The 27,784-nt window shown below is 39.7% G+C and overlaps 1 protein-coding gene across 1 annotated transcript; it reads right to left on the bottom strand.

The window, feature by feature from the left end:
- Positions 1-963: 963 nt before the first annotated feature.
- Positions 964-27,784, bottom strand: ube2f (ubiquitin-conjugating enzyme E2F (putative)). The gene is made up of 10 exons (XM_020614909.1): positions 27,548-27,784; positions 25,461-25,637; positions 24,987-25,016; positions 22,458-22,523; positions 18,843-18,910; positions 17,150-17,220; positions 16,795-16,852; positions 12,628-12,660; positions 11,300-11,362; positions 964-2,507 (listed from the first exon to the last, which is right to left on the bottom strand). Exons 2-10 carry the CDS (start codon positions 25,573-25,575, stop codon positions 2,457-2,459), a joined length of 555 nt encoding a protein of 184 aa, XP_020470565.1. The 5' UTR covers positions 25,576-25,637; positions 27,548-27,784; the 3' UTR covers positions 964-2,456.

The raw sequence follows: 27,784 nt of genomic DNA, 5'->3' as shown, positions 1-27,784 counted from the left end.
CAGAGCATGCTAACAAGTCACATTGTTTCAAGTCATCATACCGTAACTGCTTGCACAATTTCAACTTTTACACACATGCGTGTGCACACACACACACACACACACACACACACACACACACACCTCCAACACAAAAGGTTCAACAGCTGCATTTCTGACATCCTCAGTCAAATGCACCACTGACATCTTACAGAGACTCTGCCTCATACAGACATGTGATGACAGAGGCACAATGCTAACCAGGGCCAAGTAAAACACAGACACACACACACACACACACACCGTCACAGGCTAATTGGATGACACAGCCTCTCTCCCACTGCCCTCTCCCTGACACACACACACACACACATAAAATAAACATGCATTTTATGGCCAAAATTCACAACAAAAGAGGTTCATAAAGACGTTTTGACATTATCGCATTAGCTAAAATTACCCAGATTCATCCCACAGTGCAGTACACCTCAGTACACATTGTACACTTGAGTCAATGCAGCAGTGGCATAGCAGCATGTGCACAAGTTCACTAGCAAGCTAACTAGTTAATGAGTAAGCTAATGAACATTGTAGTGAGCGTGTTAATTCACAGAATGTGGTTAAATGTAGCCTTCTGATTTATGAGCAAGCTTAACCGTGACCTGCCACACTGTACCGTCCTGAAGAACTGCACATGCCCGGGGAAAAGGAGTCTATTGCAAAGAGTGAAAACCACTCACCTGTTAGCTAGCTAGGCTCATTCACTGGCCTCTTACCCCACCAGCCTGCTTGCTATCTATCATCCTGAAATTATTTTTATTTCCCAAACACTTCCAGACAGTGAAAACACAGTCTGTGCATCCACAAAGAGAACAAGAGATTAGAGTATTATCTTTTTAGGAAGACATACTCTGCATCTTAGTATGTGAAATCTCCCACAATAGCCAAAATGAGTGGGCACACACACTACAGTCAGAGTCTTGGGATAGTAAAATGGCTTTTATTCCATACTGCAGCACAATGAGAAGGAAACGGAGCACTGACTATCACATTAAAAAGCCAACCTTCAATTTTAAGGGTGTTTTACTGTGTTCTGTGATCTGACAGTAAAGTGTAGGCCTAATCTTCTCTTTTATAAATAATCTCTAGATTTTAGGACAGTGATCCTGGCCATACACACCAGTCAGGTCAGTCTTGTCACGTCAATCCAAATGAGCACCCGCTTCACTTGAAAACCCAACTGAGGGGAAAAGCACGAAAATGAGCAGGAATCGAAGACTGCTGCATGATGAGTCTAACGCCAGGAAGACGATGTACAAAAAGAGCTACACTTCCTGAAAGTTTTCTGTGGATGTCAAATTAAATCTAAATCAGTCCTTTACACCCATAGTCATTGTTTTAACACCAAAGTGCATATGCACAGAGCCATCATACCAAAAATGTGTCACTGTCACTGACTGCACTGTAAGTATGAATAAACCACTCTATCCAAAATGGAATAAAGGTAAGTGGTTGTGTGTGTGTGTGTGTGTGTGTGTGTGTGTGTGTGTGATAAACAGAGAGAAAGATGGATGAGAAACAAACAGCAAAATGAGAGGAGTAGAGGTGCAGAGGAGAGGTGAAGCTGAAAACTACAGTACTGAGTTGTGGTTTTAATAGTACTTAATCCCACTGGAGCTGAAAAAACACAGACAGTCTGTGCGTAAGTGTATATGTGTGTGTGTGTGAGTGTATGTGTGTGCACATGCAAGCACAGTGACAACAGAATGGAACAATGTGGTCATTCACATGCTGTCTAGTGCAGCTGGAGGCTGGAGGCTTTACTGCTTGAATGTGTGTGTCAGTAATACGTGTACAAAAATGTGCATACATGTATTCACCTTTTACCACGGGATGTGACCGTGTGTGTGTGTGTGTGTTTGTGAACTCACATGCATTTTCTCAGCACAAACATGGTAGGCACTGGAACAGAGAACTGATGATGACAGATTTTTTTGTCTTGATTCACTGATTTTACAACAGCCAAGTCAGACTTATTGTAATTGTTTTTGGCATCATAAATAGTTACATCAAATCCCTTGCTGTTCGTGGCCATGGCTCATTTCTGACAGGCTCAGATGCACCTCAGTGAGGTGGCGTCATTCAGTGCTCTATCCACAATGAAAAGACATTGGGGTCATTGTACCACTCAACCATTTAGGATCATTAAAGCACATTTTTCTTCTGAATGCAAGTCCTTTCTTAAATGCACGAGTTTTTCTTCTTTTTATATTTTGTTTCTGCAGGGAGGAGTTTATTGCAATTGGGTGACCGGAGAGGGACACAGGCAAGGCTGTGAGGTCAAGAGGAGGGGAGTGGTACGAGTCAAAGACTGAGTCAGTTGTTGATTCACACACACACTGGGGAGTTGGCCAAGATAAGCAGAGGCAAGGTAGAGCAGTTGGGCTGATTGGTGCAGGCGGATGTAGATGCTTCTATCATCTTGCATAGTGCTTGATATAATCTTGAACCTTATTCCGAAAATCCTCCTGAACAGAAGAGGGGAAGAGAGAGCATGAGAGTTAAATAAACATTTTCCAGAGGGTGAGCTGCAAGTGAAGGAAACTGGAATATTACACTGTATATCATGTAAAAATGAACATGAGTGACAGTATATCAGCAAATAATCAAATGTTTAACATGTTGACAATATGTGTCATTTTGTCCCCATTCAAACACTTCACAGGTTAATATGTTGATACTAAAAATGCTGGGAAGTGAGAAAGTGTTAATACAAGGATGCACTGGAGGTTGTTTTGAGGTGATGTAATGCAAATTAGTTTCATTTCATTCATATGTTATATAGATGTATTTTACACTTGGCTGGGGTGAAAGAGTTAGAGTATCAACAAAAGCACAATATGTCAAAGAGCAATGCCCTCTCTTGTTTTGCTTTGGCTTCTTCCCACCTCTACCCATCAAACATCCATCTTGTAACCTTCCATCTGTCACACTCTTGACCCATCCCTCCCAGTTGCATCTGGCCCAGTCGAGCTCTGTGTGCGACCTCTACTCTCCATCCTCTTCTGACACCCCATGGCTCTGTCCTCATTTCAGCCTTGTATCTCCTCCTTTATAACCAGCTGGGCTGTTCTGGGGGCATCTGGTTATTTAACTGCTTGCTTGCTTGCTTGTGTCTAGTGTTCATCCTCTTCATATTTCAGTAAAACTTTTCTTTGATTAGGTAAAATGCATTACAATACAAACAGAACATCATGGATTATGATCAAAAGCTGTAACCTATACTGTTGTTAATTTCAGCTGCAATTCGTTTCCTCTTTTGTGATTTCCTTTGTTCTATACATGAAAGTGCTTGGTCTAGCAAAACTGTAGCTGCACACAGTAAATCACTGGAATTGTCACAACTGGGGCTACACTATCACAGCTAAGGAGGTATTATTCACTAGAGCTACTGATGATGCAGTTTACAATGTACAGCAGCACCGAAGTGACAACATTCATGTAGTACGATGACTCTAAGTAGCGGATTAAGCACAATGGCCACTCCGATTTCTAATTCCAATGTAAACAAGATAGGATTATATGTCCTGACAGGGCACCACAGAGTCACTTCAGCCATGCCTTTTCAATTGTTTACTGTATCTGTACACTTCAACTTACTATTTATTTTAGTAGAAATACACTGGAATATTTAACCAGTTTATTTGAGGCTACATTACCAGTGTGCTCCATGTACTCCAGAGGATTATCATACTTAGTTTCTATGCTTAGCACACTTCTTCCTCAGTCCACCACTCCTTCTTAGCTCCCCTCCCTCTTGTCTGTCTCGTCTCTTGTTTTTCACTCGTTACCGGTGTCACGATCATCACCTTAGGGGTCTAAGCCATGAAATGCCATCTGTCCAGTATGAAATTTCAAAATGTAAGTGTCCCACACTGAAATCAGCACGCTAATTATGTCACAACTCTCGTGGTCAGTTAGTCACACATGCATTGATGGGGCTTCTGTGTGGTCTCTAGGGTATGAGTGAGAAAAACACGAGTTGGAGGAAAAAGAAGGAAAGAACAGAGACACGGTGTGTGTGTGTGTGTGTGTGTGTGTGTACTTGTATGGCAATACACTATGAGGACCAGTGTGAATGTTATACCGTAGAATGGGAGTGAAGACTTTCTGGTAAAGCCAGGGCATTTTGGCCAGTCCTCAGTCTCTGACACACACAGAACTGTTTGGAGGTTAAGACTTGGATTTAGGGTTAAGGATATATTTAAGTTTAGGTCAAGCTAGGTTGGGTTTAGGTATTTAGGCACTGCAGTGATAAGGTTGGGGTAAGGGGCTAGGGAATGCGAGTGTTCTCACAAAGATAGCTGTGCAAACACGTGTGTGTGGAGACAGGGATGACAGGCAGGAAGCTGCCAGAGACAAAAACCTCAGCAGAAATGACAACAGTTTGAGTATCTGTCCACAGTGGGATGATGGATCAGCTCTGTAGCTGCTGAGTTATCTCTTCCTCTAGGTCCTATTTTAATAGTGCAAGAGCAACAATGAGTGCAAAGCAGTGGGTATTGCCTGCACATACTGTGTGTGCATCCCCAAGTGATATCTCCAATGCAATTTGAAAGTTCAGTGGTTCAAATAATTCAAAAATGTTTTAGAACTTTAGAGCTCGGACGCGGGCTGTATAATCCGAATTGTGAGCAGTGTGCAATGTCAAATACTGTCAACCATATTTCAGAGGAAACATCAAATAATGGTGCATAAATTATTACATAATAACATATTACTTGTCTCTATTTCTGCTGAAGTGGTTGAATTAAGAAAAAAAGACCCAAGACCTGATGTAAACCCAGGTGATGAGTTCAAAGACATAGTGAATACCAAAACTATGGTGTTGACAGGTATAGTCAGCGATGTTAGTTCATGTTGAGAGTGTAATCCAGGCCATGCATGCTCTCATTTCTGAATCTGTACTCAGATTTGTGTGAAAGTTGGTACCAAAAGCTTTGAAAGTGCAGCAAAGAAGCAATGAGTGCTCTTCACTTTGCAAATCAGAAACAAGAGCACACATGGCCTGGATTAAGAGTTAAAATCTGATTCTGCTCTTACAAAACCCTGCCTGTGTGCTCTAAAATGCTGAGCTGCAAAGTGCACAGAGCTCGACACGTGGTTAGAGCACCCTCAAACGTTGTGGCGGGGATGTACTTAAATAGGGATGGCTGAAAAAGTACCAGCTCCACTGCTTCCACTTGCAGCCCACACAACTAAACAACCAGCGAGGAGAAAGACAGAAGTACAAAAACTAAAAAAGGACGACTATAATCAGACCTGTCTAACCATAACTACAAGAGAGCTCTGGGATGAGGACGGGCACAGAGGCTGCTCTTTTTAACTTAGCATTTGGAAAAATTATGTAGAAACATATAGTACATCTCAGTGAATACTATACTGGTCCATCTGTCATTCCTTACTAGCTGTCTGTCTTTCTCCCATCTCTCGTCAGTAAAAAAAAAACAAAGATGCACATACTGTACATGCTGTATAATTTTCCACAGTATATTCTTTAGTGGAGAACATGAAGGGGGAGGTTTGCAGGGTGTGCAGACACCAGAGAGGGTCTGAAGATAAACTAACACAACAGGGGGTGTCTTAGAAATGTCTTGCCCCAATTAAACTGGCTAATATAAACTTGATGGATGGAGCAAACACACAGAGATAAATCATGCACAAAAATAAATAAATACATTTAAATATCTGTGCTTATATTAGCCTCACTTAAGACCAAAGACACACACGAGGAGCAAAATAAAACCAAATATTTTTGAAAAAGTATACCTAATTAAGGTGGCGCATAAATGTGAAAAAATTGTATAACACTACTAAAGTCGTGTAAATTTACAAAACAATAACATAAATGTGTCTTTTCTGTTACTTTGTTTCTTATCTTCTCTCTTACAGCAGAAAACTGGCTATGACTGCAAATTAGTTTGGTGTTCATTAGTAAACTCTGCAGTCAAACTTTGTTAGACTAAAGCTTACTTTTCTTTTTTTTTTTTTGTTCAGCTCTATTTCACCCGCGGAAGGCAATTAACTTGGCTGTCCTACAGTGATATGTACAGATACTCAAAGTACGTACCACCATCAGTGGGAAGGGGATGCAAATTAAAGACCCTGGGCACCAATTCTTTCCCTTAAAATCAGCTTAAAGCAACCGAAAGCCACACGATGTATTAGGTAAACAGGCTGCAAATGGAAAAATGAAGTGGACAGGAGAGGTGTGAACAAAGAAACAAAGGAATAGAGAAGGGAGCAATGGCAGGGTGCAGGTATGGAGGCCAAGAAAACACTCAGCAGTCCCAGGAGTCTTCACACTTAAGCTGGATGAAAAAAATCTTTTAAGTTTAGCAAAAATGTCCCATCACATCAAGGCTCGACTTAAAAATGGTGTGGGGCTCTTCTAAGTGAACTCCAGTTTGGCCCACTGAGCTCTGCAGCATAAAGTTAAAGTACTGTGAAGGGTTAAAGATATGACCTCATGGTGTGCTTTTCATTACGCCGTGCACTAATCATAAAGAAACGAACGAAACAACCAACCGTTATCCATGGCATGACTGATGCCATTACCCAGACCACATACAAAAGAAAGTACATGAACCCTTTGGAATTACATGCATTTACTATATGTATACATGTGTTTTAAAAGGTGCTTCCAAGAATTAAGTCAGACAGCAGCAGAGAGCCAGGCTGCCCCCTGTGCCACCGTTAGTCTGATGCCCTCGTCTTCCACTGCCTTCCTGCCTCAGATGAAGTTTGACACTGAACTGACAGTACAGGTCCACACTGTATCAAGCTGACAGGAGCCATATGCTCCTGTATTATTTATATACTGGCCTCATTAGATGCAACATTAATGACCAACTGTTTTCTCATTTCTTCATTAATGTTATTAGACCGACTCGGATTTATAATACTGAAAGGTCACTGTGGCCTTCAGGCACATTTATATAGACTGTACCACATCGTTATCATCACCTTGCTCCATCAAACTGGGAACAGAGCATAATGCAGAGCACAGCTCACACTGAGTGGAATGACAACTTAAAGATCTCACTGACTTAACAGCAAAGCCAAATTATCAGTCTAATTCATAATTATTGTTTTAATTAGCAAGGACCTCATGTGACAACCTTGATGCCTCATCTTCCTTCTGTACTCTAATTAGACTCAACAGGGCCAAAGAGATGACAGCAGGATGTACATTTAGGGGCAGGGTTAGCCAAGTAGTGGATATGGTTAAGTCTCCAGGAAATGACTGCAAGTCAGTGTAAAGTCCCCAGAAGGAATGAAAGCCTATGTGTGTGTTTGACAAGATTGATTATTGATTTAAGAGGATAAGCCACCTCAGATACTTGGACAGAGGGAGCATGTAGAAGAAATGGAGAGAAAGGTGGTCTCTCTGATGATTAACAACAGGAGCCATGGGATGTGAGATCTCTGGAGCTCAATCAGTCACAAACCCACCAAGGTTCCGCTCTGTGTGCTTCATGAGAGGGACAGGTAGTCAATATCACATTACAGTATACTCTCTTGTAATATGTCCCATATATACTGACATCAACATTTTAGCTTTTGTTAAGATTTATGTGCTGTACTACATGTTTCTGAACCATTCTGCTCCCTGCCATTTTATAGACATGTGACCTTTAAATAATGGCACATGTTCATATGGCTGTGTGGCATGTTAAAGTGTCAGAGCCTGTGCACTATGTGCACTTTGGTTTACACTGTTCAGTTTCCATCTCTGCTCTCTACACAACTAAATATGTCTTGTAGTAAAATGCAAGATACAAGATGTTATGCAAGTTGCCATATGATCAATTTCTGGGACATTTTAGGGGAATGTTTTCCTATCCACTAATACATCAATCAATCGCTCAAACCTTTATTTGTATGGTGCCTTTTATACAGGTTAATGCAGGTCAATGTGCTTCACAGGATAAATGTCATCATACACCTGTACAATCCAATGGAATCCAATGAAATACAGTAGCTTTTTACATAATGCTAGCTTTGTAAAGTTTTTGGTATTGATACTTTAATTATGTTTTTTAGACCATTATTAGTGGTGAGGCTGCATGGGACTTTGAGTGGTGCTTATAATTGCCCCAGCTGTATTTCATAACACTGGCTATTTTGTTACTGTATGAGGAAATATGACTTTCTCTGCAAATGCAGACAATGTGGTGCATAAGAGTTCTTCAGCACTACTTCCTCTTGTGGTTTTGTTACATAAACCACAATGCCAGTGCTATTTTGGTCTGATGGGTGACTGGTGAGTTTGCCAATAAATTTCCCATTCTAACCAGAAATCTGACGGTGGACTGGGGCTTGGAAATACAAATTTTGGCTACATGCTTCACAGCATAAACAAACAAACAAATAAAACCGGGACAAATACAGTAACTTGATTTTGCCATGACATCCAGTACTGCACCAAAACACAATCAAGTCAGTTGCTTGAGACATACACCTTATGGTCTGATTATGATTAAAATCAGAAACCCAGATGACATTCTTCTTAGAATTTAATTTGTGTACATGAATTAATGCTAATATTTTTCACGTTCTGTAATCCACTCAATCAAACCTTAGCCTGACACTCCAACACTTTTCTTTGACCTTATCCACGTCCACTCTGCAACATTTAAATGTTTATTTGTGCCAATAAAAACCTGAATTATGTACAGTACAATCATCTGACTAAAGAAATAAAGGCGTTTATGAGGAGGTCAAAACAAACCTGTGGCTCCACTCTGACTTCCTAAAACAATCACTCTCTTAAGCTTAAATTCTCTTCTCACCAGAGTAAACAATCAATGCACAGTTACAAAGAAGTAACATTCAATGTTACACATGAGATTTATGTGTTATGTTGTACATCTACATACTACACACAAAAATAAATGACTAACCTATGAGACAGCTAACAACTAACTAATGAGGCACTGTAAATAGTTCTCCTTCTATTGGGCAAACTATTTAAATCACTGTAATTTCACAAATTAACTCAAATTATTGCATACGAATTAGGTAAGCTCAATAAAATGCAGTTAGGCTCCTCCACGTTCCTGCTATGGTGAGGCCTAATTGGTATTTAGAGGTAAAAAGGCTCTCCTGGGGGTTTCAAACTGTCATGGGGGTGCATTTCACAGCAGTCTTCAGAAGGCTTCAAACAAAAATGTGTAGAGGGACTTGTGCAGTGAAGGATGGTCTTTCAAAACAATCCCTGGACATCAGTCAGAGGATGTGCTCAACCTGACCGCCTGCAATGGCACTTTCATTCCTTGTGCAGGGAATATGAGATTTCAGGACTGCTATATATATAGAATATGGCATTTAAAATTTAATTTTTCAGAATTTAATACACAAATATACATCCACACTTAACCACAGCTCAGCTTTTACACTCCTTTAAGGCAATTAACGACTCACAGCTAAGAACAGTACAACACCACAGTCACTGGCTAATTATTCACACACAGTACACACACTAAATTGCCCACGAGAATGCTTCCTTTCAGCCACTTTAACCAGCAAATGTATTCAGAGGGCAGCCACAGGAGTTCCACTTCAAAAGCCTCAACACACACAAACATACACATCCACATACATAAGCATGCACGTGTGCTGAAAACACAAGAGTCCCACAGCTACACCCACTTGTTGCTGAAGTTGATTACAGCAGGCAGTGACTCAGTGGGAGTGGGTTATGTTTATGTGACTTTAGAGAAGAACTGCACAGTGAAACATCACCAAGACTTCCAGTGGTGTGTATTTTTTTGAGCAAAAACTAAGTTCATCTTTAATTTATAAAAAAATATCAATTGTGTTAACTCAAAACATTTTAACATCCTGTCCTCAGTGTGCTTCAACAAGAATGACATCAAATTCATGGGAAATAAATGTAACACTGAAGGGGATTTTTAAACTGCTTTTAAAAAAGTCATAATACAACCTATCAGCATTTCCAGAGACAAATATTGCTCAGGACCACTGCAGTGCTTTGAAAGGTCTGCCAAATTTGTACTAATGCCATATTACAGCGGTGTATTGACGTCCTGTTTCTCTAAATGACATGCTTCATGTTAATATGTCATCTCTTTGTGACACCCACAAGGGACTTGGTTTTCCTTCTCACATTTATAAAACAGAAAACAAATCAGGTGAATAATGTACGAGCCATAACTCTCAGGAATACAATACACAGAAGGGTGCACATAGTAAAATGGCCTCTCTCTGTCTCTCCGCACCTCCGTGGTGCTGAAATATGCACACCGCCGGTTACTTTACATCCTTTTCTTTTCTTATTATTCATATTCTTATCAATAGGAATTATGCTAAAAAAAAGCTAAATCACATGCTTTAAAAATGTCATATACGTCAGGCCATAAAAAGTGAGCTCCCCAGAAAACTGTGTTACAGTTCACACAGTGAGCTCATTCATTCACTTTGCAGACTTTCCACCGCTGACGTAAGCGCCAACTCACTGAGGTCATTGCCATAGAAACTGGTCTAGGTGTGTTTGCAGCTCGCATTGTCACTCTCTCCTCGACCAGGTGAGGACTAGAGAGCAGCCCCTCTCTGATGGCATGCTGGACACTGGCAGAACTCAGGCAGTTCTGACGGTATAGCCCAGCTTTTAAGCATGATTACTGGGCATTTTGAGCAGCAAGTTTTTAAGTTATTGTTTTTTTTTTTATACATATTACCAGGCAAAAACTGGCAATGCTGATACAAACATAATCGCCCACACAATCACCAAGGAGAGAGTAGCAGTAACTTGTGGAATTCAGAGACCCAGTTTAGGTGCTGATTTGACTTACAAATTGTGGAGCCTGCTGTCTATTGTAGAGGCATTGAATTAAATAATTGTTTAAATAACACTTTGTGCACCAGTTCCATGCATAGAACCATTATCTGCTCAGAAAAGCTCCGGCGTGCTCTTTATCTTCAGCCTACTATATCTGATAAAAGCACTCAACTGACACATAATTCCACCTACAAGAGCAAGTCGTGTGCACAGGCTGTTGCTGAAAGCTACTTCTGAAAGCAGCAGCTCTTGCAGCAGCTTGTACAAACATATTTTCTGTGTAAGTTATCAACAGGAGCTAGGGTCTGACTATGATTATGGAGTCTGTATAGCACATCTGAGACACTGTGGGGAGGCTCCACAAGTGAATCATCTGCATGTCAATGACTAAAGTCACTGTTTGTACCGATGATAAAACACGATTCAAGGTCAGATTAGAACCTGAATGTGCCTAACCTTGTCCCTCAGATGATGTTCTGCTGCATCGATGTTCAACGGGTCATCAAAGTTCAACAGGTCCTGCAGCAGAGGCAAAGAGAGGGAAGACATGCAGTAAAAACTAAAGACAAGAGCTCAAATGTTTACGGGATCACTACTGCTATCAAATTTTGTTTCTCGGTTTAAAAAACAAATCTGCTGAGGGAGCTATCGCCCACTTTAGCACTATTTGCTGACTACAAATGTCACCTTGGATTCTGCAACTGAAACAAAGTAACATATTTACACTACAGCCTTACAGATGCCATGCACAACAAGTGAAGCATAAAGGGAAGTGTTATTACAGAGATACAGTAAATAGAAGAATGGCCTAGGGCGTTGTTTTTTTGATTAAGAAGTACAATTTAGATCATGGCCACACATTACTGCACATTACCATCATCATTATCACTGCAGACACAGTGTTGACCCTCAGGGTAAATGTGGATACTTGAATGTGAATGATGGGAGATTTATATGCTTGTATTTAGCAGTGTACACATATATTGCACTGAACTAAATCTAATCTTATTACTTGCTCCTTGCTTAGGGCATCAAATGTTTAATGAATCTATTTAAAACACATTTTATTTTCAATTCATTTATTTAAAACCATGTCAATATGCAATTTAGCCCCCTTTAATTCCCATATGCTTTCAAACAGTTAAGCATTATATTTTCCCACGTACATTCTGTAACCCTAATACAGATTATTTATCTACTTTCTTCATTTTCTGAATAATTTGTAATGAACTACTGGCCAGCTCCAGCTGCGTCCACAGCAGCTCCTAGTACAGTTCCACAAGCAATTTGTAATCAAATATTCTTGTTTTTATTGCCATATTATCTCAAAGGGTTCTTCACAATGACTTATTATGGCTGTAAAGACGGCAGCGCAACAATGGCCATTGTTAATCTGAGTTGGACTAATGTCACTGTGTGTAACTATGAGCTATTTGGGGGGGGGAATGCAACACAGCGGATTTATTGTGCTTTTCAGTTAAGCACGGTGATTTCATTCAACACTGTGTGGTAAAAGAAGGAAGCACTTTAGTCGGGGTTAGGCTATTTAAAATACAGTTCCCATGTAAAAACGGTGTGGATAAGTTTACTAGGGCTGCAACAACTGAACATTTTCATTATTAGTTAACCCTATTTTCTCCAATTAACTGATGTCAGAAAAATAGTGAATAATGTTCAAATCAGCAACAATCATTTACTAGGGTTATGCAATTACAAATTAGATTGTGTTTTTAGATATTTAAACAGCAGCATAGTGATGTTAATTAAGAAAAAAGAGAACTTACAGTAAACAAGGAGTTCAATCCCCAGACCACGTCCTAGAAAATAGAAAAAAAGTGTCAAATTGTTTTACAGCTAAAAAAAAATGAATTAGAATATGCACTCATCACATGGGAGCCCAGAAAGATTTTATGAAAAGTTGAAACGGGAATGAAGACAAAACACCTACAATACAACTGTGTGCGTACCTACGGTACACCGGACAAGGGATGTTCTAGTAACCAGCAAACCACCCACTATGTCCATGAAAGCACCCTTTTTTTTACTATACAATACTTAACTGCCTGTTTGATAAGTATATAACAGTAGTTTAAGTTAAAAAAAAAAAAACAATCTGGCAAAATTAAAGTTCTAAGCCAGTGGCATATAATTTATAGCTAATAGCACAATATTTCAAAAACTCAAAGCAATAAAGAGGAGTACATGTTTGTACTCAGTGCTTGACAAGTATAAATTGTGCTGAATTTACCTTATACACTATTAATATAAAGGTATTTTACATGAGACTGTGTGTGTGTGTGTGTGTGTCTAAAGCAGAAAAGTAGAAAATAGTGGTGACCACTGAAGAGGGACATCACCACCCACTCAACACAATCCTTTCTGACTCACAGCTTTTGCACTCACTTTTGTTTGCATATTTTTGTGCACTCACAGTGACACTCGCTGACACAAATGAAGCCGAGCCCAACCACTCTCACACTTATGACCACATCCACGCCTACATTTAAGTAAACAATGACAGCCTGCAGTTCAACTTGACCCAGGCACAAGACAAAACACCCACAAACAGTCTGACACAGACCAGGGATTAAAAAAAAAATTAATGGTCACAATAGCCAAGCCAGCACATCTATGAGCGACATCCAAGCCACTAAAAATCGTTATTTATTTCATTAGCGGGTATTTCTGTCACAATATAATTAAGTATGAAAAGAATTTATTTTGTCACCCACTCAGTTACATGGCTGCATCTTGCTACAGACTTCACACTATAACAATAACTGTTCAAGGTGCATTTTTGCAACAGAAACTCAGTGACCAGAGCCTAAAAATCGCTATTTTTTTACGTTTCTTTTACTGTGTTCAGGTGGATGTACATGTTTCCTGTGCTTCAGAGATACTCTCCCTTATGACAGCCACTCCTGGTTGCTGTCAGGCAATGTACAACATCAGGAGAACAATGTCTGGAGTTTGACATTACTTTAAAGGATAACTTCAGTTTTTTTTTTTTAATATTATTAACCTCTCACAGGTGACAGATATGAAGGCAGCACAGAAGCAGTCAACGTTGGAGGTTGGTGGACCTGACAAAACCATAAAAATTACAGAAAAGCTGGCTGAATATATGAACTGATGAGGTGATTTCTGTGGGTAAAACTGTTGGTTTTCACTGTCCTATGGTAGCTTTTGGAGCCATGTCATGACCTAGCATCACCACACTGCATACAGTATCTGAACCTGCCACACCAGAGATGCACAGTAAAGTTTGTGATCATCTACGATTTTGCTCATCTGACGTGACTGCTGTATTTGGAGTTAGTTATTTTAGGCTATCTAAAATGGTAAGAGGGATCAAACGCCAGCCAAGGACAACAGCACCGATGAAAGGGAAATGGTGATCATTTCAGACTGCAACTCTCACTACAAAAGTGGAATATAATCAAAGCTTAGTTACAGACTTTGAACAGACACCAGCACAACCCACAACCACACTGGCTGCGTAGGGTGCATGAAATGCAGAAGAAAGATAGTTATTTTCCCACATACCGTGTAGTAGAAAGGATCAGCAATGCAAATCAAATTTGTTCTCTTAAGCTAATAATGTTTCCAGAAATGAACAGCTAACAACACAGAGGGCAGTTGGGAGGCAAACCATGGTCATGTGCCATCCACCCCGGCACTGCCAGGAATAAATGTACGGATTTATTCGTTCAAACATTCATGATCTCAGAACGTAATCCAGCCACCAACTGCATTTGTCCTCACAACATAATTGGTAAAACAATTTAGTACTACATTAATGTAATTTGTGGGAGACGGGGTTGGTGTTTCACAGCAGCAAACTCTGAGTGACTGTTGTAAAAGAGGCAGCTGTCTCTTCCTCTACACATACTGTAAGCAGTGCAGTGTATCTTTCATAGACTGGTGATAAAATATAAAACCACAATAAACCACGATGACAGGGCTTTTCCTCAGCTTCAGTGTAAAAAAAGGGGGGGGTACCTGATTGTGCAGTATACCGTCTGCACAATCTCAGTGTAGCATGATGTGACATCACATCATTGCCAGTGCTGTTGTGGGCTCCTGTTAAACTGAACACCACATACAGAAATCACCCTGTGACACACACCATGCAGCAGCACAAAAGCACTGCGACCACATTAAAGGTGTGCCATTATCACAGCGTGCTGTGTGTGACACCATGAAGTGCTACTACTGTAATATTTCCTGGCAGAGAATCTAATTAGTTCTGGGTAGTTCATGTGAATAACATCATGTAACGTGATGTGTTCACTGAGATGGAGGCATTAAACTTGACATTATGACATTTGAATAAGGCAAAATTTATCTGCCATGGCAATGTTCAAGTATGTTGACTATGGTTTTTTTTAATATGGTTGGTTAAAAAAAAAAAAAGCTGTAACCTGGATTGACACAAATGTATTACAACTTAGAAATAGGAAGGGATTTATTTAGGATAATCCTGATAGTAATTCCAAGAGCAGCACACTTGAGAAGTAATCAGAGGATTTAATGGATATTCCTCTAAACTGATCATGAAGATAAGAGTGCCATCTCTCCCCACTTCAAAAATAACTGTGCATACATCTGCATATTTCCACAATTACAAAAGCATCCCAGTGCAGCGACTGGGAAGAATGTTAGCGTAGTGAGTCTGAGCAGACAAACACCAGTGTATCTGACTGGATGAGAATGTTTAAGACAAAACGTAATGTGGAAGGCAAAGCTGCACCATACAGTCACATTTCGTTTCATGTTGTAGTTGCCATCAAACATAATTTTGGTCAAATCTTGAACAGAAATGAAAAGGGTGTCCTTGCTTACAATGACAGTGTTTTTAAGAGCTTGTAAAAGCAGAGTGAAGGGTAAAGCATGTACAGTCAAAAGTATAGTGAATATTATAGAAAACTGCTCATAAGATGTGACCTGATCATCTAAGTCACAAGACAAACACAATGTGCTTATCCTATTAACATACTGTGACCTCTCATGTCATTACTGAACATATCCATTAAACTTTCATAGTGCTGATGTAAAAACTAACTGGTTAATAACTGGTCAAACCTCCTTTGGCAGCAATAAACTGAATCAAGCACTTCCTGTAGCTGAGGATCAGACTTGCACAACATTCAGGAGGAACGTCAGACCATTCTTCCTCACAATATTCTTAGGGTGTCTGGTGTGAATGGCCCTCTGAGCTCATTCCACAGCATCTCTGTTGGGTTAAGGTGCAGCCTCTGACTGGGCCATTTTAAATTTCTTTTTAGAAACCATTCTGGAGAAGATCTGGTCATCATCCAACTTCTATGGAGCTTCAGCAGTTTTTCCCTGACATTATCTCCTCCTCGATGATGGCAGCAGTCCAGGCCCAGAGGCACCACACCAGCCTCCACCGTACTCCACAGGTTGATGTTTTGCAGTGCCCATTTTACAACATACACTGACCTGCGCGTTCTTCCCAACTGATTCAACTTTAGTTTCAGAAGTCAAAACATTTTCACAGTAGCACCATGGAGTTAACTTTAACTTGCAAATCACCAATTCTTGATCATATGTCTTCTGAGATCTCTGCCTTTGTTGGTATCGGCAGATGCTTCTTGTGAATAGCAAACTCATAATGTGGTATCACTGACTGGACTCCAGCTTTGAACTGTATCGCTTCTGTATCACTGTTGTATGGAGATAGCGCGTTGCATTTATACTTGAATAAATATTAATGTTATAACTAGGGGGCACACCTAAATCATTATTTACATTCACACACATTTTGACTGACATGTTCAAACACTGTAGAGTCGTGGTTTTCCTTTACATTTCTACAACTTTGTACTGTGGCTTCACAACCTCTAATTATGAGTTATGAATTTTTCTTAATGGCTGCTAGATTAATTAGTTATTTGACATCAACCCTGCAAAGGCAATTTATTTACCTTTAATGTTCTGGTGGGGGCCCAGCCTGTGCCATCAATAGAGTGTTCCCGCAATAAGCTGGGGGAACAAAAAGTCACTGTTAGTTACAAAGGTTTCACATTATCCATGACAACCTGTGGAAGCCTGTGATTCTGAGTATGTTCTGTAAACTCCTTGTTATGATTCCCCTCACACAGACCCACAGACATCACCAAAGGTCATAAGCCTCAGTACCACCTTTAAAAAAATCAGTAACATAAATCTAACATCATATTAAAGATTTCAGGTAAAGTAGGAAAGACAAAAACACAATAAAATTAAATTCAACAACCAGGAATAAAAAGAAAGATCTAGAGGAAGAGTAAGCAGCATTACCTCAAACAGATCTCCCCATTCTCTGTGATGTTCGGATGCCATATTCTAGTCAGACATCTCACTTTAGGAGGCTGGATTTTAATACACAAAGAAAAGCAAGAAAGAAGAGAGGGTGGGAAAGACACTTTTATTAATTTAATTACTTTATTTAATTAGAAAATAACCTTTATTAACCAATGTTCACTAGTTGGAGAGTCTCTGCCTGTTAAACGTCTTTACACAAGGTGTCAGTGCAGATAACTGATGATTTTGCTGCTCTGTTAAACGTCTTTACACAAGGTGTCAATGCAGATAACTGATGATTTTGCTGCTGTTGCAAAACAACATAATTAAGCAGATATTTTGGATTGATCAGTCCAGAGAACACGATCAAATGTTCATCATTAAGTAAATGGGTCTGTGATTAGGTGAAGATGTACTGTGTCTAGACATTCTGCTTCTACAACATTAGTTTTATAATTACCACATAAATAAGCTACAGCAATATTAAACCTGCTATGAGCCAAATTTAAAAACAAGTGTTACATGCAACTATAAAATCCTTGATGACTTTCTAATGATACCCTAGGTTTACTCTCCGAGCCAACTGTTATTTGCTAATGCCATTCAAATCATTTCATTCAAATTTACTACTACATTCTATAATAAACCATAATTATTCAAACTGATTTCACACATCAGAGCCTGATAAAACAAATAACAGAAGAATTTGACTTGTGAGCGTAGTGTATTTTCTCTTCTTGTCTGTTATTGTAAGACTCTTCAGCTGTGAGGAGTCAAACAGATCAGTTTCACAGGAAGAGAAAGGCAGCTGTCATTTTTGTTGGCTATCAAAAGCCACACAGCAGTGTTTACCACACAGACTGCTTGAGTGGGCCGCCCGAGTATATCTGGGCACCCATTTTCATTATTAGAATTTTTCTCTCGGAGAGATCTACGCCACCCGCGATCGATTAAATAGAAAGCAGTTTTTCCTTCACTCATGATTTTCTTTTTCTTTTTTTAATTTATTTTTTTACCATTTAAAATTGGTACAATCATATTTCCCTGCATGCAGTGCATTGATTCACTCAGCCGCTCCTTGCCCGGCTCTCTCTCTCTCTCTCTCTCTCACACACACACACACACACACAGTCTAACACGTCAGTCCAACATCTCCCATAGGTTTTCAACTGGGTTGAGAGCTGGTGTCTGTGAAGGCCACCAGTGACCCATTGTGCACTGTCGTCCTGGAAGACATCACTTATGTCTTTCCTTTATTTATCACCTGTATATACAAATGCAATGACATGGACAAACACACACTGGCATGGTAAGATAAAGGTTGTGAGGCAAGTGTGAATGGGAGAACAGACAAAAAAGAGGTGAACAGAGTAAGCTACTCAATATCTGGATGTTCCTATATGAATTTTAAACCAAACCAAATGATATACTGGTGCCGCCATGCATACTTTTGGGTTTGTGCCAGCAGCTGATCACTGGAGGACACCACTGCTCTGCTCTGGAGACTGTTTTGCACAAACAGGACAGGACACAAAACAGACCACACAACTTGACAGGTGTTTTATGTGTTAGGTGTTTTTTATAACAGGCTAAAACTGGAAGCTATCAAATAAAACCGATCACACAAATTCATAGGCAGACAACACAAACACACACAAATGGACCCATAAAAGAAAACTGAACCACTCACCACCATGTTATAGGCTTCAGGGACATCTATTTCAAAATGAAACCTTCCACTTTGGTAGTAACCTTCATCTGGATGAAAACAAAGAAAATAAATAAAGTTTAATAAAAAAAGAAGGGATGTTCAGTACTTTACAGACAAAAATGTGTTTTATGAACAACATAAATTGAAGGACTCCTGTTAAAAGATCGCCTTCTATCATCACACACTGATGACCTCGGTTTCGAAATGTGACAATACTCCTCTAGAAGCTTTTTCTAAATTCACTGTTACTCATGGGGCAACCGTGATTTTCACTTGCATTTTATCTTCACATACATCCACAAATACTGTAGATGAGAGAACAGAAGGTCCACCTGCAATGAAGACAGCTCAGAAAATACATCCTTTACCAAAGAGTCAAGTATTAGACTGTCTTGTAGAAAAATAAAAACCATAAGCGGATATTCACACCGATCTGGTAAAAACCCAACTCTCTGCTGTGTTTCAACGCAGCATTGGTAGAGGAGATAAGATAAGTTTGAGGACTGAATGTTCACTTGTTGCCTAATACACCCGACACACTGACAGGTGCCACTGTAACAGACAGTCAACGTTATTCACTTCACCTGCCAGTGGTTATGTCAGATCAGTGGATTCAACAACCTACATCCCGAGGCAAGGTCCCTTTGCATTAGTCAGTTTGCTACACATTTACCTTCCCTACAGCACAAATTAAAGCTTCTCTGTGGATAGTATCCACCTAATATACTTCTTAAAATAAATTTGACAGCATAGTGTAACAACATAAAAAAGAGTAACGAGCAAAATTAAACAAGAGACAGGAAGAGAACTGGCAGAAAAGAAAAGAGCTTGTGAACGCTAGTGGGGGAATGGGGGGTTGCATTAGGGGAGACAATGGTTTTGAATAATTGAAGAAGCCTTTCTCTAAGAACTCAATCTCCTTATCTAGTCCTCTTGAAGAACATGACACCAAACCCTTTCCTAATTGCTGATCTTTGCTTTTCTCTGCAGATTTTGCTTACAAAGGCCTTTGTGAAAACTAAGCTGGCGTTACAGTGCCTATTCAGATTGCAGAGAGAATCAAAGGCACACACACATACAGACTTACACACACTCACACAAAACTAAGGGTACTTTAAAAGACTTAAATGGATTCATTACTTTGAATCATAAAGGTATGACAAAAATGACCTCAGTTCCATAAGACAACCTTCAAATACATGTAGAATTTTACCAAACGAAATGTAGAAAATCATTATTCAACTCCTGGACTATCTGAAGAAGGAACAAGCAAACACAAAAAACTCTTTCCGAAATAAATATACCACCAGTTATTCTAAAACCCAATCAAGTAGTAACTCAATAAAAAAACTCAGTGAACCAGATCCCTAAAGTTAACACCACTCAAACTTCAGACACACATTCTCATTCAATGGTTTTTCTTTGTTTCTATTATTATATTAGTGTTACTATTATTATTTCTACATTGTAGATTAATACTGAAGAATGAAACAACACACATGGTATGTAAAATAATGTTAAAGAAAATAAAGTTTTATATTTTAGATTCCTCATAGTAGCTACTGTTTGCCTTGATGACAGCTTTGCACACTACTGTCTTGATTAGGTAGAATGGTTTTTAATCACCAGGTGTGCCTTCTCAAAAGTTAAGTGGTAGAATTTTTTGCCTCCTTAATGTGTTTGACACCATCAGTTGTGTTGTGACAAGGTGTTATCGGGATACAGCAAACAGCTGTATTTCACTCCTGTAGTAATCATATTATATATATTACTCAGTTAAATAAGCTGAAACAACACTTCATCATTTAAGACACGAAGATCAGTCAGTCTGAAACTTTTCAGGAGCTCTGAAAGACAAATTAAAAGAACTGCATTGGCTAATGGACATTAGACCAGCAGAAATCTTTAGTTTGGTCTGAAGAGTCCAAATTCAAGGTTTTATCATTCCAACTGCTGTGTCGTTCTGATACCATGAAGCATGTACGAGGAGGGTGGGTGATGTGTGGGGTGACACTGTTGGAGATTTATTCAGAACTCAAGGCACACTAAACATGCATGGCTACCACGACAACGTCCTGCATCAACATGCCACCCCATCTTGTTTGTGCTTAGTGGAATCAGGACATACATGAGTGATGGAGCTGCACCAGTTTGCCTAGCCTCTACATCCTAAAACTAACTGAGATAGTTTGCAATGTTGGACAACAGAGTGAAGGAAACTAACAAGTGCTCAGCATATATGGGAACTCCCTCAAGACTGTTGGAAAACCATACCTGAAGCTAGTTGAGAGAAAGTGTGAAAATACTACAGAAGAACATACTAAGGTATTACTTTATTACAAAAACCTGTTAACTCACTATACTCAGTTGCCAGTCTCTTTCTTTGCCCATCTTTCCAGTTTTAACTCTGTCTCAGAGTCTCTCGAGTTGACTTTGAAACATCTTCAGACATGAAAATGAGAAGGTGGCACAGAACAAGAGGACAGAGAGTATGTATGTGTATATGACAGAGAGCAGGAAGTGGGAAATGAAACAGCCTCCAGAGACTTGGGTAATACTACTCCGGTGTGCTTGGTTTGTACAATATTTGACATGTAACACGGTTAAGCTTGGAACACTGCTGAGCCAGCAGATTTGACTTGGGAAATAATGACAGTGCAGCAGTAACACTCAAATAAAGAGAAGACTGGAGTGTCATTTAAAGGGAATACTTTATAGGACACACAGACCTAGAAACAAATTGCCTAAACTAGCAGCCACACACAAAACACCCTACTCCACTGCAGCCCACATGTGGTGCTTCCAAATTGTCTAGAAACAAGGCTTGATAGTGCCAGCATTTCACTCATATATGCAAATAAAAGCCAGAACGTGTAAGTGGAGAACAATTATTTGGGCGCACAGGTGCAACCAACTTCCTTGAGTTCTGTTTGTAAGAACCGAAAGAACTTATGTAGTGGCTTCTCCTCACTGAGTCACCTCTGCTCTCTGTGGGTCCACGTTCGATCAAGGGTGGGGCTCTGCACCTCCACACACAGCAGACAGCAGCTGAGAGGCCATGGTGCATTTCAATTCAATTCAATTTTGTTTGTATAGCGCCAAGCACAACAAAACATTACTATAATGAACTGTAAAGCATTTTTTCTGGCTTTACACAAATACACAGATGTTTTGTCCTGTGATGTCAAAATTCAGTTTTGGGGTATTTGTAAGGTTTGTCATACCAACTTAAACACAAGATTTTGGGTGTAATGTCATAGCAGCTTTATTTAGGCATCTCTAACTGCTTTCATCCAGTATTTCTTAAGCTTTAATAACGGTTTAATAAAATCCTTTTAATAGGCTAAATCTTTTGCACTATACCAGTTAATTTTATTGGCGACTATGTTCAGATGCATTAGATTGTAAAACACCTTCAGCTGCAGTAAGTGTTTACAGTATTAACACGGCAATGATGAAGGCCAAAATGGCATTAGCTGTCACTAATTTCTCTTCATCCCATGTAACAAAGTAGTTTAAAAATTATCCAAACTGTTATTTCAATGAAAACAGAACAAAGGACGGACGGAGATGGTTGCTTTCTTATTCTCTTACCAGGTGACACCGCCAGCTGAAAGTGATGCAGCTTGTCCTCATCTGGAAAACTGGCTTTACATGTACCTGAACAAGAACAAATTGGGGGGAGATGGAGAAAGAGAGTTTAGGATGTTAGAGTGAAAGATTAAAAGACAGAAGCGGCTGTATAAAGGTCAAGTATTACTTCTTATTTCTTGATATGTGCCCAACACCACCACTAAAACTAATATTTTATGTACCTAATATGTATTTTCTCAGTCACTGCACATTCATCAGACATTGTGTTCAGGCCTGTGGGACTCCCCGTGGCACCACATACCCCCCTGGTGTTCAAAGACATTTACTGCGCTCAAGGCATCAGGGAGAGTATTTTATGTAACCATTTTCATGTGTCAGTGCTTTTTAATCTAACTAAAACAGCTCTTTTCAGTAAACATGAATGTTATGAATATGAAGGAAACTTTGAACCAAACGTAACCATACAGCTCTTTTTCACAAGGAGAATAATCTGCTGTGGGCTTGATGTAAATGTAGTACTCAACAAATAACTGATGATCATTGTATCACATCTGAAAGCTAATTTGTCTCTTTCGAACTTTCTCCACCAAGCTCATGGATCATTTCTGCCAACTTCACCTGCTTTAGTGAATGATTAAAGTGATGTCTGAGTCACTGAATGAGCAAATGCTGAGATTCGATAAGACCCACAGACACCTGTTGAACATCACATGCCCCAACAATCATCATACAGATGAAACAATATAACAGGTTACTGAAGTGCAAGTTGATAGCTGAAGTATAAAAACATTTATGTGTACAGGACTGTGTGCAGAACTGTATGGGGGGACAAATTCCCACCTGACACTTCTCTTTTCAGTCCAGTAGTATCATTGAATGAGAGGGTGTTGAGTCCTGCCTTTCACCTAGAGTTTAGAAGATATGTCCTTGTTTTCCAGCCTTGAATACTTCCTTTGTTTGCCTGTATAATTTGCCTTCAGTTTGCCTCCTATTTCCCTGTCCTTTCTAACAATGTTCATGCTTCTGAAAGACAACGCCACTTCACTGAGCTCCAATTCCAACTGATCTCTCTTAAAGACACCCAGCGGGGATGTTTACTAAACCTGTGGCAAATCACCATCAGGACCAGGAAATACTGTGGCACCGCTTTTTTTTTTTTTATTTAGTGGCATATTTACCAACAATGGTGATGTAAGGGAGCACAGCCATAGCTGTGTTAATATGAATACACCTCTGCTTCAGATTTGCTGCCAGAAGGCTGTTGCATGTGTGGACTGAGAGGAAATGTAGAAGAAAGTGTAACGACTACAACGACTGAACTTTAAAATGGTTGAAAAAAAATCAAAAAATGCATCTCAGAACTTCAATCATGTAGTCTGCTGCCAGTCAGATCATCTTTTATTCTGTTCAGTGATTGAAGCATGGTTTCACCTGAAACCCTGTACAAGTCCTTCACATTCTCTTCTGGTGAGCGATGCGATTTACATACACCATCTCCTTCCTCAAATATGTTCTTCAGTCTCAGTCTGATAAGACCTCAGATGACTAACAGATGCCACGCTGACAGCGGGGCTGCAGCGGTGATAAATCAGGCACTGAGGGTATTTGTATAAATTTCCATTCTCTCCTCCCTCAATGAAAATGCCTGAAAATACATATTGCATGAGACCAAAGTGCAAATTCCTGTGGTGTCGCTTTTCTTGTGTTTCTCCAGTGAAAAACCCCACTGTGACACCTTAGTAAATATGAATTCACAAAACCTTAAGAAAAGCCCCCCCCCCCCAGATAGCCTAGCATTAAGAGTGGGGGGGTTCAATATCATTTTTTACATTTTGCCCTTAATGATGTTTTGCACCAGCTCATTTAGAGTACACATGAACAGATCACTTCCTCTGCTCTTTCCTAAGCTCTTGTTCTGTCAATAAAAATCCATTATGTTATACAGCAAGTCTTCATCCATCACTGTCGATGGTAATGGAGCGCACGCTGTATGTGCACAGCTGAAATTAACACTGCTGCCAACTTGTCATTTTTTAGAATTTTGTCTTTTTTAACAGATAAAATATAAAATATTTTCAAGCAAGATTTCTTATTTTCTACTCAACACTGTGCTTCATATTTTACTACTCTGGCTTTCATGGTCTTCAGCGGGGAGCACGACCTCTTCAGACCACAAACAAAAACAAGCATAACGAATCCTGCACTCATGTGCAGTCCACACAGAAGTCCACAGAGAGGACAAGTGCATAGGTCCCTGAGGAGTCGAAGTGCTGCAGGATGTAATGCAGTGCCATGCTGACTGCATCATCCACTGACCTGTTTGCCTGGTAGGCAAACTGAAAGGGAGTCCAGCAGGGGGTCTATGATGTCCTTCAGATGGGCCAACATCTGAGTGTGTGTGTGTGTGTGTGGCTGAAAAAGCATTAATGTAAGCATGGGCAGCCACTGAAAGTGCAGTAGCCTCTTAAAGTTGAGTCTGACTCAACTAAGTCCATTAGTGCAGTGTATAGAGATGTTAGGAATACTTACTAGGGAGATTGGCTTCAAGTTCTGCAACTTCTGTAGAGAGAAAATAGGGCCAGTGAGAGAAGAGCAGGGACACACTTCTGTTTTGTTAAACAAGGCATTTCTATGTGACCTACTCACTCAGGACAGTTGCTCTGGATAAAAGCATCATCATGTCTAAGTTTACTCTCTTAATGACTGTGGAAGTAGTACTTTTATTTTCTCACCTGGTTTCTGAACTAACCACATACTGAAATCTGTTGTGCATGTGAGTTATTTTATTTTTTTGGTCACCTGAGGCTTTGTTTGTTTGTTTAACAAAACTTGGTGAGGTCAACACAACTGTCTTTTTAGCCCCTGATGAACAAAAACATAGAATTAAAAAAGGGTCTACTTTCTTTTTACCATGAGTGTGAATTCACAAAGATGGTTCCAAAGTCTAACATTTAGTTTAATTTTAAGTAAAGAAATGGACAAAGTGGGCAGTGACCTACTTACCTTTGGTAAGGAGGCGGTCCCTGATGGAAACCCTGTGGGTGGAGTCGGAAGCTCCGGAGGCACGAGCTGTCTTTCCAGCATCATCCCTCTTCAGCTTACTGGCCAAAGTAAGCATGGCTACACTGCTGTGATCTGGCTCAGTCTGCCGCACGCTGCACTGCACTGCTGCTCAAACACCTGACAGTCACACACACAATAAAGAGTACATCAGTCAATTTCAGTACTCACTTTCAATGAGAATGTACTTCTACCAAAAAACGACATTTTTGCCATTATTTAAAAATGCACTCTAGTTTCCCCCCACAGCGCAAATACACACACACAGTGTGAATTGGAAAATCTAAGGATGAAAAAACAGTAAGAGTCTTTTGAGATCAATTGTATCTGAGGCCAAAGCTCAGGTCTGCTTAGAAAAGAAAGATATTTTCATACCAGTCTAGGGAGAACACTATTGTGCTGAAATTTCTACCAAAAGACACATTAATTAAACCCCTCATACCTACTGTAGATGCCAATATCTAGTATGGAAACTCAGGGAATTTCATTCATTCCAATCTGAAAACCTATTCACCTCACCTGGATGATACACCAGTGTCTATATGTCCAGACACTCTGCTTGCATCACTCGGTTAAAGTCATTAAATTCAGTATTGATGATCACAGTGATGATCCCCCTTGTTTTGAAAGTGTTCTGTTTCTCCCTCTTTTATTCATTTCTGTCAAAGTTTCAGAGATGACACAAATGTCCTTTACCTACTATAAGGGAACAGTCAACTAGTACCTCTGCACTCTGTGCATCTAGTCTGAGTTAATCTCAGGAGCAGTAGTAACTGAGAGTAAAGCTATCAGGTATCAGTGGGTCCATAAAATACGTTTCAGTGAGTCTGACTCCACGTCCACCTGCCTCTGCTGTCAGTCACTGCAGCCTGGCATTTTGTGCTACTTCATACTTTGACTTCATTACATTTTAGAGGCAAATATCACACTTTTAACTCCACTGCATTTATTTTATAACTTTAGTTACTAGTTACTTTTCAGAACCAGATTAATACAAAAATTACAGTATAATCAAATCAAATCAAATTTATTTATATAGCACTTTAAAACCAACATCTAGTTGACCAAAGTACTTTACATGGCAGAATAAAATCATGAATAATAATCATGAGCTTTTACTGATCTGTGGTGAAAATTTCACAAGATAACCAGCAGTAATTCAAATTATAAGCCTTTTAAAACTAGCTCTCCCTTTACCAGCTGCAACATTAAATGTAACAAACACAATAATGCACCAGTAATTATAATTCAACAATATGAAACACAATGTTAAATATGTCATTCAACATAATGGCTACTTTTACTTGTTTTCTGCTAATACTCTGCACTTTTTCTTAAATAACATTTTGAATGCAGGACTTTTACTTGTAACAGAGTCATTTTACACTATTGTACTGCTACTTTTACTTAAGTAAAGGATCCAATTACTTCTTCCACCACTGCACACAGGATAACACGAGTTATTGATCTATTAGTCAAACGCCCGTTTATGAATAATCTCTTGTCGTACAATAACTCTCCCGCATCCACCACCTTAGATCAAATCCTTTTACAGTCGATCAAGGTTATTTACTAACGATACGAAGTTCAACTGGTCACTGAAGCTTCGATTGTCTGTATGTCCTGCACATATAGTGAATTGACAAAAATCTTTGCTCTTGAAGCTGTGTCTGCCTATATATGTTCCTGTAACTCTGTAAGTCCAAAACTAACTTAGTGTGATACTTAGCATGCGTTAGACAGATGTAGCATTGTTGCCGATGTAAATATTTTGATGAGTTAGGTTGTTACCGCCTCCTCACTGTAGCGCTACTGTTAGCTCGTTAATAACAAACCGTTAATAACAAACCCACGGCTAGCTAGACACAATGTCCAAGTTTAAATCAGCCTCGGCTCACGGGTATTTATCACATATCTGGGTGGGTGGGTGAAGCGGAGAAATCTCACTTTTTAACTGAAAACGCAAGTTTAAGTTTAAAGTACCTATGCTAGCAGTGTTCGCCTGTGTGTTGTCTGAGCGTTGTTTTTACCTGCTGTCTCTGAGCTAGCGCTCCGTGCTACACCATAATCAGCTACCTTCCTCTGTTGAGGGCGCTGTCTGTAACTCCAACCGGAGATTATAGCACGCACGTCCGATTGTAAGTAATCTAAAAAAGGAGGATTTCCTGACTCAGACGGGATATAAACTGACTGAAAAATCAGCTGTAAGAACTTCACTCCGGTGTCATGAGCAACGGAAGTGCAGAGAATCCCGCTTGTTAACGTTG

This window comes from Monopterus albus, unplaced genomic scaffold (assembly GCF_001952655.1).
Source record: "Monopterus albus unplaced genomic scaffold, M_albus_1.0 scaffold153.1, whole genome shotgun sequence".
NCBI classification, from domain to species: domain Eukaryota; kingdom Metazoa; phylum Chordata; class Actinopteri; order Synbranchiformes; family Synbranchidae; genus Monopterus; species Monopterus albus.
Note: the sequence above shows the minus strand (reverse complement) of the source record. Positions and strands in the feature narration are given on the sequence as shown.